General features: G+C 46.4%; 1 protein-coding gene across 4 annotated transcripts; it reads left to right on the forward strand.

Moving 5' to 3' along the window:
• Positions 1-388: 388 nt before the first annotated feature.
• Positions 389-15,194, forward strand: AGO4 (argonaute RISC component 4). Of its 4 annotated transcripts, none has more exons than XM_051638029.1 (18): positions 389-651; positions 3,155-3,320; positions 3,629-3,761; positions 4,777-4,958; positions 5,368-5,504; positions 5,585-5,719; positions 5,895-5,982; positions 6,396-6,543; positions 6,619-6,738; positions 6,949-7,077; positions 7,236-7,369; positions 8,264-8,448; positions 8,723-8,882; positions 9,457-9,772; positions 10,002-10,136; positions 10,911-11,012; positions 11,225-11,424; positions 11,529-15,194. In XM_051638029.1, exons 1-18 carry the CDS (start codon positions 633-635, stop codon positions 11,635-11,637), a joined length of 2,598 nt encoding a protein of 865 aa, XP_051493989.1. In that variant the 5' UTR covers positions 389-632; the 3' UTR covers positions 11,638-15,194. The 4 variants fall into 4 exon arrangements, 3 of the variants coding, with proteins under 3 accessions (XP_051493989.1, XP_051493990.1, XP_051493991.1); XM_051638030.1 differs by having other exon boundaries at positions 3,629-3,749; XM_051638031.1 differs by lacking the exon at positions 389-651 and adding an exon at positions 670-3,043 and having other exon boundaries at positions 3,629-3,749.
• The last annotated feature ends 82 nt before the right edge of the window (positions 15,195-15,276 follow it).

The following is a 15,276-nucleotide window of genomic DNA, read 5'->3' on the forward strand; positions in this document are numbered from 1 at the left end:
TGCCCTCAGAGCGTCCGTGCGGGCTGGGGGGGCGGGTGTCTGTGCCCGGATTGCACCAATCTGGGCGTTTTCGGGTGTCCCGCGCAGCAGCACAGGGCGTTATTCCGGCCGTGGTTAACGGGGCCGGGCAGGTTCCCGGGGGCGGGGGCGGCCCCGGGGGCGCGCCCGGGTTTCCCGGGTAATGATTAAACGAGCGGGGCCGCGCGCGGGAACGCGCCGCCCTCACCACCTGTTGCCCGGGTGCGGGGGGCGCGCGCGCTCCCGTGAGGGGGGGGCGGGCGGTGCGCGTGCGCGAGGCGGCGGCGCCGGGGGGGGGGCGGAGCCTGGGCCGGGCGGCGGGGGCGCGCGCGGGGGGAGCCGGCGCGCGCTGGCAGCGGGAGCGCGCGCGGGCCCGGTCTCGGTGTCGGCCGGAGCGGGGGGATCGTTCGCGGTGCCGCTGGGGAAGCGGAGCGCGGGGACCGCTCCCCGCCCCCCCCCTCCTCGCCCTCCCCGCCGCCCCCGTTCCTGCCTCGGGCCCCCGCCCCGCAGCCAACATTCCCGAAATCAAGCGCTACGCGGCGGCGGCGGGGCCGGCGGCGGGGCCCGAGGCGGGCGGCGGGGCCGGGGGGGACCGCAGCGAGGCCTCCGCCGCCATGGAAGCGCTGGGACCCGGTGAGAGCGGCGCGGGCAGCGCGGGCGCGGGCCCGGCGGGCCCTGTCAGCGCGGGGCGGAGGCCGCGGGCCGGGGCTGCCCCCGAGCCGGGCCGGGCCGGGCCGGCAGCCGCGGCCTGGGCGGGCGGGCCGGGGTGTGCTGCGGGCCGGGCCCCGCACAGGCCGGCGGGCGGGCTCGGGGGCAGCTCCGGGAAGGAGCAGCTGCGGCGGGGCGCGCAACTTTCCGCGGAGGCCGGCGGTGCCCTGGCAGGTCCCGCCGGGCGGCCCGGGTGTGGGTCCCGCGGCGGGGCCGCCGGGCTCTGCCGCCGCCCCGGGCAGGCCGGGCACGGCTGGAGGGGGTGCCGGGGAGCTGGGGCCTGCCGTGCTCCCTGCCTGCCCCTCCTGGGCGCTGGGCAGTCATAGGTTGTGGTTTTGACATCCAGCCGTTCTTAAGAATTTAACGTGCTACTTTCCTGAAACACAGAAATTGTTTTTTCTCAAACTCTGGTTGAATATTGGTAACACTTCCCGTGGGGTGTTTTCCTACTTGTGTCTCATTCCATGGCTGTTCTTCCAGCAAATGTCTGCAAGATGTCCTTCCTGACCAACGTGGTCTGCACATCTTATCCACCAAGTTCCTCTTTGAGCTGTTGTGATAATCAAAGTAGTGTTAACTTTGGTGTGGGGGGAAATGTTTATTGACCCAAAGGTGCATCCCCAGGAGAATCCAGGTTTTCAGGTAGTGGGAGGCTGGCCTGGTGAGTCTGTGTGTGCATGTTGTGTCCCCTCTGGCTTCCAACCACAGAAGTGGATCCTCTTTTAGTTCCCTGAACCTGCTTCCTGTCTGTGGCAACTTGGCCGAGATGCCCAGAGCAGAATCAACACAGAGTAGAGGAAATTAAGAGAGTAACAGCACATGTAGCTCTAGTCAGGCCAGCTGGGTAAAAATCCTGATAAATTCAGCTTCAAGTGGGAAAACAGTTCTGAGCTTATCCACTGGAATTCCTTTGAGAAATAACGTTAGAAAGGAGAAGATGTAAGTTTTATCTCCTTTGATCAAAAGGGAGCGAGGTCAGTGTGGCTGTGCCTGTGCACAGAACTTGTCAATACTGAGGGAGGGAAATGGGTAAATATAGTTGTCATTTAATCTCTTGCAGGAGATCAGTGCCTGCACTTACTTCAGTCTAATTAGCACAGGATTAATGGATCATCTCTAGTATCCAAATAAGCACAGTAAACTTTGATTGCCCTCAATGATTCACACTCCTCGGGATGCTGCAGGTGTTTAAAGCACTGATCACAGCCCACAGCTGGCCCCACTCTGGTGTTGAGAGCTCCTGGCTGGTCATGGGCCATCCCTGGTGGGTGTGGAGCCAGTGCTGCTCACCTGGGATGTCCATGGCCCCAGCAGACACCCCGCTACCAAGTGGGTTATTATTGCATCCTTGGAATACTTTTTGCCCTCTCCTTTGCTACTCTACGACAGAGGGAAGGAACTTTGACCACACTCAGTGCAAGCAGATATGGACAAACCCCATGAAAACACATTATTTCAATTGGCTTTATGTGCAGAGTCAGCTGAGGCTGAGATAGAGTTAAAAAAATGTCTGTTAATCTCGTTAACATGGTATCTCAGATCTTAACACTTTGAGGAAGTTAACTAAACACTTACCTAGTGACTACTTGTGCGTGAGTACTTTTGCAAGTGTATAGTTATTTCCTCCTTAGAACTATGACTGAAGCTCTTACTTTTGTCCAAATAAATTATCTTCTCCGCATCTGGTAGGAGTCTGACCTGTCCTTATGCTTTCTCCCCAGCTTTTCTTTTTAGAGGAAAGTCTAAACCTTTCCTTGCTTCCTTCTTTTTGTTGGAATTTTAAACTGGCTGAAATGGTGCTCTAGGGGGAAAGCATTTCACTGTCATCAAAAGTGATGAGTTCATGATGCAAAGGAAACAACAAAACAGTTTTAGCTTAGATCCGGTACGGAAGCATGTTCTAAATTCAGTTTAGAATAAAAATATTCCTTACCCGTTTCCATGTAATAACATTTTTCAGATAAAAATTGGGGATGTCTGTCCTAAGTTTGCCAAGACTGGCAATCATTAACAGCTGAACTTTAAGCCTATAGTGAAAACAATGAAAAAATGTGGCTTGTGTAGCTACTGGCTGGTTCTAGAAATGGTGGCAGGAGTGTCTTTATCTTTACATCACATACAAACACATAAGATGTAAATGGGGACACTCCATCTCAAGGACTCTGTGAGGTTCATAACCACAATAATGTCCCTAAAAGTTTTGAGGGTGAGTTATGGCACTAACCTGTGTCTGCTTTAGGGAACATGTTTGTTTTTACCCAGCAGCTGGAAGGCTGAGCCACTTGGAACCCCTCCATTTGCAACCTCAGAAAGCTACGTAAGGTTTCTTCCTGCCCTGTCAGAAAGACGTCTCAGCTGAAGCACACCTGAGAGGCTGCTGCACTGAGTGATCAGTTACATCTCATACATATTTATTTGCCTTCCCCAGGGCCCCCGACCAGCCTTTTCCAGCCGCCCCGTCGCCCAGGCCTGGGAACTGTTGGGAAGCCCATCCGGCTCCTCGCCAACCATTTTCAGGTTCAGATCCCGAAGATTGATGTTTATCACTATGATGTAGATATCAAACCAGAAAAACGCCCCCGAAGAGTGAACAGGTATGAGCAGCTTAATTAATTTTTTTAAATTAAAGGTTTATACACCTCAGTTTAAGAAAACTGCACATCCTAGAAATTCCCCACTTTCCATGACCCGAACTGCCCGTGGCTCTGCTGGCAGCCCAGATACCTGCCTTGCCTATAGACACCTGCAGGGTGACACCTGAGTGTCTTAATCTGGAGTGACCTGGGAATGCTCTGGTGCCTGGTTGTTTCTCCTACTTTGCTCCTTTAAGCAAAGGCAAAAAAGTGTGTAATGTTGTAGCTGGATTCTCTCCTTCAACCTAACTTGATAAGTCCCCCTGCAGGGAGGTGGTGGACACCATGGTGAGACACTTCAAGATGCAGATATTTGGAGATCGGCAGCCTGGGTACGATGGGAAGAGGAACATGTACACTGCACACCCGCTGCCCATCGGCAGGGACAGAGTAAGTGTTGCTGTGAGTTTCAAGTTTCTGTGGGAAGTTGTTACAGTATCATGTGAAACTTCGCTTGTCATAAACCCAAGAAGCTGTCAGACATTAGGGTAGACTCTGAAGCTACAGGCAGCGCCAGGCAGGGGTCTCTAGGAGCTCACTGGTGTTCTACTGGAGGTTGTATTCTTTGGGTTTCTAATTTGCAGCTTGTTAGTTGGAGGATTTCTGAGAGAATTAGTCTGTTGTGCTCTTTCAGCTGCAAGCAGATTAGTTTTTTTTTAACCCTGATAGAAACTTCCTTTTCCTCCATTCTAACCCTTGTTCTGTGGCCCAGTGATAAAGCAGCTGTAGATGACAACTGTGCTGGTTTGGTTTGGCTGCACTGTGGAGATATGTCCTCCTGTTCCATAAGAACAACTGGATCGGCTGCACCAGCCCTGGGTGTCCTGGGCTGTGCTCCCCACCCTGGCTCTAGCAGATCAGTATCTATATTAACAAGTCCTGATAAAAAACATAACCCCCATCTGCTCTTCTCCTCAGCAATCAGGTTATTGCTGGTTAATACAGTGCCCCAGGAGATACATAAAATGAGTTCACAGTTAAATGTTTTGGGCTGATGGTTTGTGAAAATCATCTCAACCACTGTGCTAGAACTCTGAGATTTGTGTTTCCCAGTGAGTTTCTTTTTGACCAAAAGGTTTTTTTGCCTTCCCGTTTGGTTCACAAGACATCTTGCAGGTAATTGGCTGGCTTAATAAAAATGACTCACTGTTCTCCAGAGCTTTGATGTCACTGTACTAATTACTGCTTAAAAGTTACACTTAAAGATACCTCAGTGCAGTTTCTCAGATGATTAAATTACCAGCTTTCAAAATCCTAATGAAACCATCTGTAATATTTTAAGAGAAATTACATGGATTAATCATCAAAAATACAGATTCAGAGGATACTTGGGAGCAAAACGTAACATGAATTGGTGTTGTGACAGTCTGCAATCCATAACAAGAGCTTGTGCTTAATTGTGTTCTCTGTCTGTCAGGTGGATATGGAGGTGACACTTCCAGGAGAGGGGAAGGACCAGACATTTAAGGTGTCCATTCAGTGGGTGTCAGTGGTCAGCCTGCAGTTGCTGCTGGAAGCTCTGGCAGGGCACCTGAACGAGGTTCCTGAGGATTCTGTGCAGGCACTGGATGTGATCACAAGGCACCTTCCCTCCATGAGGTGGGGACCTTCAGTGCCTTCCTGACTGGCTTCAGCTTGTGTCTGTCTGAACAGATTAATTGTATTAATTATTACTTCCTCCTGTTCTACTGCTACTACACTTACCTGCAGTCAAAGGGATGAGGGATGTGCTTCTGTAACTCAACGCCTGCCTTACAAATTTGCACTAGAATAGTGCAATAGGGAAATCTGATCTGAACTCAAGACTTGCAGCTGCTGGTCATGTTTCTAACAGGAGTTTGCTAGAGCCTTTCCAGCTGCACTGGCACTACAGGCTTTGTGTGCTTGCCTTGTTAGCTCTAATGGTTCTAATGTACTGTAGGAATTTACTGCACTTTTAATCACTATAAGCATGAACGTATAAAGGTGTATCAGAAAGGAATGATCCAAGTATTTCTGTTGTTTCCAGGTACACTCCTGTGGGTCGCTCCTTTTTCTCCCCCCCTGAAGGTTATTACCACCCTCTGGGTGGTGGCAGGGAGGTCTGGTTTGGTTTCCACCAGTCGGTCAGGCCTGCCATGTGGAACATGATGCTCAACATTGATGGTAGGTGGGAGATTCTGCCTCGCTAATGTTACATAGTTCTTACTGCTTCAAAATTAAATGTCCTCTTCGTTTCGTCTTAGTGTCAGCAACTGCTTTCTATCGTGCCCAGCCTATCATTGAGTTCATGTGTGAGGTCTTGGACATTCAGAACATCAATGAACAAACCAAGCCTCTTACAGACTCCCAGCGTGTCAAATTTACCAAAGAAATCAGAGGTAAAGGCTGATTTTAAAGCTGCTGCAACAAAATACAGAAACCTGGTCATATGACATTGTCATGAAAATGTGCAAGGCACTTGGGAAACTGGCCTGTTTCTTTTTGCCCTCATCTGTTTCAAAGGTGACTGCTATGCCTGAATTTATTTAGATGACTCTTGTGTTGGGTTTTCAGGTCTGAAAGTCGAGGTTACCCACTGTGGCCAGATGAAGAGAAAATACCGAGTCTGCAACGTAACTCGGCGACCAGCCAGTCATCAGACGTATGTACACAAGCACTTCCTGGCCATTTTACAAATCTTGAGCCTAATGAATGTACTAGATGTATTGTTTATGCCAGAACAGTTGATTCTGGAGGTGGAGCAGCTGTGTAACTTTCAAGAATGTTTAGTCCCAGTGTGGGTTTAGAACACTGCTTTATTTCCTTTGACACATGAAAATTGAAGCTGTATCCTGACTTTTAAATGCAGTTATCAGAGGCTACAATTTTTAAAATAACTATGAAAAATCAGCATATAATATATAACTTCTTTTCATGAAGAAGAGATCCAATAGCTAAGGAAAATGTTTCCAGCATTTCTAGTCTGGAATAGATTTTTTCCATACCATTTTTTTCCTTTGGAAAAAAAAAAATAATAATCTGGAGAAGTCTAACCAGAACAAACGTCCTTTTTAGGTTTCCTCTGCAGCTGGAAAATGGGCAGGCAATGGAGTGTACAGTAGCTCAGTATTTTAAGCAGAAGTACAGTCTGCAGCTAAAATATCCTCACCTTCCCTGTCTCCAAGTAGGACAGGAACAGAAACACACGTACCTGCCCCTTGAGGTAAGGCCCGACCTGTCCCTTGCCCTGCGGGTGATCCCTGGGCAGGGTGTCAGGGCAGCTCTCCCCTCTCTGCAGGTCTGTAACATTGTGGCAGGCCAGAGGTGCATCAAGAAGCTGACGGACAATCAGACCTCCACGATGATCAAAGCAACCGCGAGATCCGCGCCGGACCGGCAGGAGGAGATCAGCAGGCTGGTGAGTGGCTCTTCAGCTCAGCACCCTGTGGTTGTCACTCCTTCTGGCTCTCCCAGAAACATGACCAGAATCACCAAGAACTGCAGAAGTTAAAAAAATAAAACTTCTTTAAAACGAATCCTTTTAAATAGAAAGCTTCTTCATGGCAGAGAGGACAGAGGTGCCTGGAGCATTAGTGATAAGTCAGGAAAAACCTCTTCTTGTCACCAGGTGAAAAGTAACAGCATGGTTGGTGGCCCTGACCCATATCTGAAGGAGTTTGGCATCGTCGTCCATAACGAGATGACAGAGTTGACAGGCAGAGTTCTGCCAGCACCAATGCTGCAGTATGGAGGCAGGGTGAGTTTTCCACACCTTGTTAAATACCTTCTCCTGAGGTCACTTAAACTCTTGAAGTGGTTCCTAGATCTTCTCATAAGGCTCCCTTTGAGCACTCTTCAGCTGTAAGCAGAACAAAGCACCTTTTCATTTTTCATTTGTCTTTGGTTTTCTCCTAGAACAAGACTGTGGCCACACCAAACCAAGGTGTGTGGGACATGAGAGGGAAACAGTTCTACGCTGGCATTGAGATTAAAGTTTGGGCTGTTGCCTGTTTTGCTCCTCAAAAACAATGCAGGGAAGACTTACTGAAGTAAGTATTTTTTCTATTTATTCAGGATACCTATTTCAAGGTTTGTTCTTCTCATATTTCTGAAAGGTGATCTGCAGAGTAAGTTGATTTTAATGCATCTAAGAGTAAAAAGAGGAACTGACAGTTCTGCAGTGTCTTAAATGTTGATAGTTTGGGAGGAGATTATGGCAAAGTGCACAGCCTGATTGGCCAGCTAGGAAAAGCAATAATTCCCTTATTACTGAGGCTGTGCTTCCTGCTCTGCAGGCTGCTTTCCACTTGTATTCTGTTGTTTTTACAAATAACTAATGATTGCTTATTCTAAAACAGTAACTACATTTTTTCCTAAGCTTCCTGGCAACATAGGCCACCCCCCTCATCCTTCAAAATATTAATAATTAATTAGAAGTGTTGGATATTAATAAATTATTAATATATTTATATATTCATTTTATTAATGGTTAATGAGATTGATAGTTAATTATTAACTGCTCTATAGAATCCTAAAGATAGAGGTTGTGTGAACCACTGAAATGTTTGGCAAAAATCACAGCTGCAGTAACGCTCAGATAAGTTTGGTGGATGAATACAAATCTCCCAGTCCTCCATCAGTGTGAGTCTGGGAATCTGCCTGGGAATGTTCATCACAAGTGTGTGTTTGTGTCCCCAAGACTCCCGAAATTACAGAAACTGAGGCTGCTGAAGTGCCCTCAGACAGGCCTGGAATCCTGGTGTGTTTCTCACAGTGATGGCGTTGCTAAAAACTCATTGCTGAAGTGTCAAATTGGGAGTGCTGTGAAGTAGCTGGAATAGTTTGGATCTTGTTGATAAAATGAACAGACAAAGTGAAAAGTGAAGAGTAAAGTGCAGCAGAGTGAAGAAGCCAGGGCAAATCCTGCTCTGCTTCCTTGGCAGGAGTTTCACGGACCAGCTGCGCAAGATCTCCAAGGACGCGGGGATGCCCATCCAGGGCCAGCCCTGCTTCTGCAAGTACGCCCAGGGGGCAGACAGTGTGGAGCCCATGTTTAAACACCTAAAACTGACTTACGTGGGTCTGCAGCTGATCGTGGTGATCCTACCTGGAAAGACACCTGTGTATGGTATGGAGCAGAGGCTGCTCAGGAGCTGTACAGCAAGGGGGCATCTGACTGGGCTGCAGCTGGGGGGGGCTGAGCATGTTCTGCTGAAAAGGGCTTTGGGAGGTGGGTTTGTCAGGCCTGGTTGGAGTGTTTGTGCATTACTGGAGTGAACCTTAGTTGGTGAACTTTTAAGGATCTTAATTACAATAACATTTGGGGGGAGGGGAAGGGAGAAAGCAGATGGAACTACTGAGTGTTCAGGTAATTGAACCACTAAACTATTTTTCTGTCACAGCTGAAGTCAAGCGGGTTGGTGACACTCTCCTAGGAATGGCCACTCAGTGTGTTCAGGTAAAGAATGTGGTCAAAACCTCACCACAAACACTGTCCAACCTGTGTCTGAAGATAAATGCAAAGCTTGGAGGAATCAACAACGTGCTTGTACCTCATCAAAGGTGAGATTAAATCTAAAGCTCTCCTTGAAGTCTGGATTGTCAAGCAAAACAGTGTTGTTTTGTTTACTAAAATTATACCTTTCAAAATACGATGTGCTTTAGAAATATCCCCAATCTGAAGTGGTCAGAGGAGGATGCTTCTGCATCCAAAATCTGCCTAGTGAGCCCTGTGCTGAGGGATATCTCTAGTGTTAGAGCAAAGTGTGTGAAAACAGGCTTACAAAGTCTTTTTTCCCTTATCTTTTTCCTGCCTTTGGATTCTCTCAGTCTACCTCTGCCTCCTGCCACCTCCTTAAGCACGCTGTATTTCTTTCCAAATGGTAAGGAGTGAGGCAGAGTGACTTGTGATCAATCCTTGTAACTTTGTCTGTGGTCTTTTCACTTTCTGTTCTGTGGACTGTAAAAGCCTGAGGCAGAGAACATCACCCTTAAAAGATTCTGACAGGGTTTCAATCCCATGTCAGGGTTTGGTGGATACACCTCCCTCACCTGTCCTTTTTTTTTCCTCCCTCCCCTGCCCTTTCTTCGTCTGATTATTATTTATTATTTAATCAACCTTGTTCACATGAAACAGGCCCTCGGTGTTCCAGCAGCCAGTGATCTTTCTGGGAGCAGACGTGACCCACCCTCCGGCGGGGGACGGGAAGAAGCCGTCCATCGCAGCGGTGGTGGGCAGCATGGACGGCCACCCCAGCCGCTACTGCGCCACCGTGCGCGTCCAGACCTCCCGCCAGGAGACCTCCCAGGAGCTGCTCTACAGCCAGGAGGTCATCCAGGACCTGACCAACATGGTGCGAGAACTCTTGATCCAGTTCTACAAATCCACCCGTTTCAAGCCCACGAGGATCATTTACTACAGGGGGGGAGTATCCGAAGGACAGATGAAGCAGGTATTGTCTGGTGGCTTCTTGCCGGAAGGGATCGGCCCTCGAAAGTTTGTCTGTTTATGTTCTGTTTGTTACAGGGACAATTAACAGTTTTGTGGAGTTTTCCCAGGCAAGCAGAATGTGCAGTTATCCTTTCTGATCACATTCCTTACGAAGTGGCATTTGTACATGGAAGAAATGAAAATAGTATGTACTGAATTCAGCACCTAATAGTGAAATCTTCTACTTCTAGGTAGCTTGGCCAGAGCTGATAGCAATCCGGAAGGCCTGTATTAGTTTGGAAGAAGATTATAGACCAGGAATAACCTACATTGTTGTGCAGAAAAGGCATCACACCAGACTATTCTGTGCTGACAAAACTGAAAGGGCAAGTAATGTTGACTACATAAGAAGGAGGTGATGGCGACAGGAAAGTAAGATTGTCTGGTTGAGTGGGGTGGTATCCATCTTGCCCAGAGTGCATTAATCTGTACAAGCAGCAGCAGTTCTGTGCAGTAATGTGCTCTCTCTACCAAAATAACCAGTTCCTCACCTTTTTTATTGCTCTAGATCAAGCAGTCAGATGGAGCAGCTTGTTCCTAGCCCCTTTTGGAGTAGGTGTGCTCTATATCCCTGGATTTGTGTATCTGGTGCTGTAGTCTGGGTTTTTATAGTCTGGACTTCCTGACTGTAAGCAGAACTAGTGGTTCTGTTTGTTGCCTGTTCTGCAGCTGTAAAATTTGCCTATGCCACAAATCCACAAGCCAACCAAGGGACCATTTTAGGAAAGTTCTTGATCTCAGTTTTGCTTGAAAAATGCAGATCTCTGGGGTGTGAGTGCAAACAAGGGCATGAAATAAATTTATTCCAGAAAACCTGCATTTTCAGGTCCTGAATGACTCGTGTAGGCTTTATCCCACTCTGCAATTTTAATGGTACTGGCAAGTATTTTGTTTTTCTCTGGTGGCACACTGATTGGATTTGGAGAAGTTTCTAAAAATGAACTCAGAGAACATTCATTCCTCCTGTGTAAATGACCTTTATATTTTTCTACCTTTTTGAGCAGTAAATTCTCCAACAGCTTTAAGTAGAGCCTACCTTAGGAGGTATTTTGGGTCACTTCCAAAAAAACCATGAGCTAATAATAAACTTTCCTCAATAGGTGGGTAAGAGCGGCAACGTACCAGCAGGCACAACTGTGGACAGCACCATCACGCATCCTTCTGAATTTGACTTTTACCTCTGTAGCCATGCAGGAATTCAGGTAACATTTCAGTTCTGCTGTTCTCAGCCTGTGGGACTAAATCCTTAGAGCTGTCCCAGTGAGTGATGTTGCTTCTGTCCAGAGCCTGGCAGGGTGGCAGTGGCATCCGTTGGGTGCGCTCACCCTCCGCGCGCTGGCAGGAGGTGCAGCCTTCAGGTGCATGGCTGGTTTGGGTGCTGCTCTCCAGCTGACTGCTGGTGTCTCCTCTGCAGGGAACCAGCCGGCCTTCCCACTACCAGGTCTTGTGGGATGACAACTGCTTCACAGCAGACGAGCTGCAGCTCCTGACCTACCAGCTGTGCCACACCTACGTCCGGTGCACGCGCTCGGTCTCTATTCCGGCTCCCGCCTACTATGCCAGGCTGGTGGCGTTTAGGGCCAGGTACCATCTTGTGGACAAGGATCACGACAGGTAAGGAACTGTGTGTGCCTTGTCTTGCTTAGCCAGATAAGGGGCTGGAATCCCACACTGCTTGGCCCGAGGGTTCATGGCTCTCTGTGTCTGCATTCTTGCAGTGCTGAAGGCAGCCACGTGTCAGGACAGAGCAATGGCCGCGATCCTCAGGCCCTGGCCAAGGCCGTGCAGATCCACCATGATACCCAGCACACCATGTATTTTGCTTGAGAGCATCGGGAAAGATGAGGCAAAACCAACAACCCGTGCAGCCCTGAAATGGTTTGAATGCCTACTGCTCTAGCTAGGGCCCAGTTTGTTTCAGGCTGCCCTCTACCAGCAGCTCTGAACAGTCGCACTGAACCTGTTCTTCACAGCAATGTCTGATGCACCAACACAATTGAGCCATTTGTTTCATTATTTTATGTAACAGAAATCCATAGACTTGTCTTTTCTGATGCATTGGACTGAATTTTTACCTCAAAGCGCAACAGGCCGATCATCCTGACATTTTTAAAGGACTTGGCACGAAAGGTTTCTAATGAATATTTTGCTAGCTGTTGTTTTTAAGTTCCCTCCTCATCCCATTAGCTTATCATGACGACTGGTTCCCTCTCTCCACGCACTGCTTAGTGAGTGTGCATATGATGGCAAAATGTTTTACTCCAGCTCAATGTAATTGTTCTATTGTGTGGGGCCATAGATTTTTTTAATGGAGATTTTAGACTTCACTACTGTAAATGCCTTTTAACAAACATAACTTTCACAGGTATTGCAGTTTTTGGTCGGTTTTACTAATTATCTTTTTAATCTCTGCAGACCTGGGCTGCAAAGCAATTGCACTATACTGCGAGTTCAAATAGGTGGTTCCTGTTCTGTGAATGTGTAATATAACCAGATAGTGATGCCTGTCAGTAGATTTTAATTATAATGGTTACAAATAATACTGCCATGGTATCGTAACAAGTACTGAACCATCATTTCCCCCCTCTAAAAATGATAAAAACAAAAAAAAAATTAGCTTTTAGGTATTTTGCAGACTTTTACAAAAAAGTGCCCACTTTATGCTGCTGTGTGGTTTGATAAATCTAAGTAATTTTAAAACTTTTTTCTCATAGAAGGTTTAACTTTGGCAATAAATATTTGTTTTTTAAGCCCCCCCAACAGTGTAATTTTCTAGCTGAGGATTGTGCATGAGTTAAACCAACATTCTCGTGTCGTTTTCTGAACACACAATTTGGCAGTTTCTGAAACTAATTAGAAAAGACACACTTCCATGCTTTTTTTAAGAATTATTTTTAACTGTTTTATATTCACTGTTGGTGTCCTGTCTACAACATTTTTTATAAGCTTGGAAAACTGGGTGTTACATGTAGGAAAGGCTTGCCAATCTGTACAGTCTAAGTGTATTGTGTGACAGGCAACCTAAGGACTTGTACCAGCATTTAATTTTTTTTTCCCCCGGGAATCTAGGTTGCACACACAACTGCATTCAACAGCATGTTGAACCAAACCAAGTCTCATAATCTGATTCTGTCCCAGCCTAGAAATTAGGGTTTTTTTAATCTGCTTGGCTTTTTTTTTTTTTTTTCCAGCTGCAACCTGTAATAAGGAAAGAGGGGCTTGGCTTGACTGAGTGCTCTTGAAATCCAGAGAGTACGTTAAGATTTCTCTTAGTGTTAACCTGAGTTAGTGCAGATTAAAAGCTTATTCCTAAATTGAGTAGAGCCAACACCACTGCTTTGGTAACAGGAGTTGGAGAAGTCCAGCATTTGCACTGTGGTCTCTGATACTCGTCTGGGGTTTGCTGCTAAGTTGTCTGCTGTTCCAAAGCTTAGGAACCAGCCCCCTCAAAATTTCAGCAATATGAAATGCTGTTTCCTTCAGTCTTTAAGCTTGTAAATAAATTGAAGTTTACATTTCTAAATGCTGGGGTTTTTTTCAGTTGTACCAGAGTACACTGAACTTAGTCTTCAAGAAGTTTTATAACCTTCTTGCAAGTAGTATGTCTCATTAAATTAAGTTTAAACTTTTTTGTGTTGAAAATGGGGTTAAAGCAAACTCTGCTCCTGGCACCTACTGTGGACAGGTTTAGATTGAAAAAAAAAAAAGAAAAATAATCTTTTTTTAAATTTTTTTTTAAAGAATACCTCACTTGTGTAATAAAATCAGGACATGTGGGTGGGAGACTGACCGCTGCTCCAGCTAGATGGCTGCTTTTCTCAGTACTCGTTCAGGGAGAATACAAAAAACCCCTTTTTAGCATGAACTCTGACTGACCCAACACACATGGAGAACTTTGGCACCTTGAAAAGAAACTGAGCACCCTTCTTAGGTTCTAGGATCAAAGATCGCTGTTTTGAGTTTGTGCACTAGACAAGAGTGTGGCTGGTCTCATCAAGGGTGCATAAGAAATACTTAATTTTATCACCAGTTAGTTAGTTGTCCAGTGCCAAGCACTCCTAGATCAGATTGAGTGAAGTGGGAGCCTCTCCTTTGTTTGCCTGTGACTGGACTGAGTGTTTAACCTCCGGCTACACGGATTGTGAGACCTCGGTGGTCTCAGACCCAGGGCCAGGACCTGAACTCCATCTCCCTGAAACCTGCTGGGGAGAAGAGCACGGGAGTTCAGGAGGTGTCGTGGCAGTGACAGGGGGATAAAGCTTTGGCAGTGCTGTCCTACACAGCTCTGAGCCCAGGTCTGGAGTCTGGGCTCAGCGATCCGGATTAACCCCTCGGGACTGACTGAATCGTGATGCATGTGTCAATCAATGGGAAGATGTGCATTCTGTAGATGTAGTTCTTAGGGTGTTTTGTTTTGGGTTTGTTTTGGGGTTTTTGTTTTTTTTTATATATATATATAAATAAAGCCTGTTGGCCACTGTTTAGCTATGTGGTGTGGAAGATTTTAAATGTAGCAAAGTTTAAAGAGTTGAGGAAGGGGGTGGTTGACGCTTAAAAAAAGAAAAAAAAAAAAAAAGAGGCAGAAATCTCATTTTGAAACCAATTCTGCTTGCTTTGTGACCAGCTGAACTCTGAAAAAGCTCTGGCAATCACTAGTTAGCCTGTCTCCAACATGTGAACAGCCTGGCTTATTTGTTGTTGTGAGCACCACAAGCACCAGGGTTATTTAACCTCCATCAGCAGCTTTGCTCTTCCCTGGGGAGGGGCATCTTTGTTCAGATCCAGTGTTTGATGAAACCCACCCCCCCCAATACCTTTGTGGATGTGCTGTAGGATTTTTCTTGCTCAATAGCAAGGGAGTAACTCTGCTTTCATTTTTGGAAGGCAGGGTTTGGAGGGCATTGTATCAATACTGTTTCAACTACAAGGTTTTTTCCTTGTGCATTGGAGGAAAGATCTTGTAATATCATTTACAGGTTTTCTTATACCTTGCTATTGACATTTTCATATTTCTATGTCTAGAGGCTGAGACTTCAATGTAAAATGTTTGCATTTGTTCATTTTGACTTATGATGTAATTTTTGTTTCTATATTGTTAGACTTGTAATGTTTTAAATTGTATTTTATTAAATTTGGACTGGATGTATGTCTATAGCAATACGAGGTACTCTTTCTAAACTGTTCTGGGCAGGTTAGCAGCCCCATGTTGCAGTAAGATGCTGGTCGTGTACAACTTGCAATGTATTTTATTTTATTTTTTTTTAGCCTGCAGGGATATTTTGTGTTCATGTGTCCAAAAATAATAATAAAAAAATACTGGCATTCTTGTGCCAAATGTTCTGTTTTTCCTTGTTGATGTCTAATAAATGCAATGTACAGAGTGAGCAACCGCTACTGTTGCCTGTAAGCAAATGTCTTAAATAATTTAACTTTTAATTAAAACTTGTACACAATGTGTAACCTGTG

This window comes from Apus apus, chromosome 21, assembly GCF_020740795.1.
Source record: "Apus apus isolate bApuApu2 chromosome 21, bApuApu2.pri.cur, whole genome shotgun sequence".
Classification (NCBI taxonomy): Eukaryota; Metazoa; Chordata; class Aves; order Apodiformes; family Apodidae; genus Apus; species Apus apus.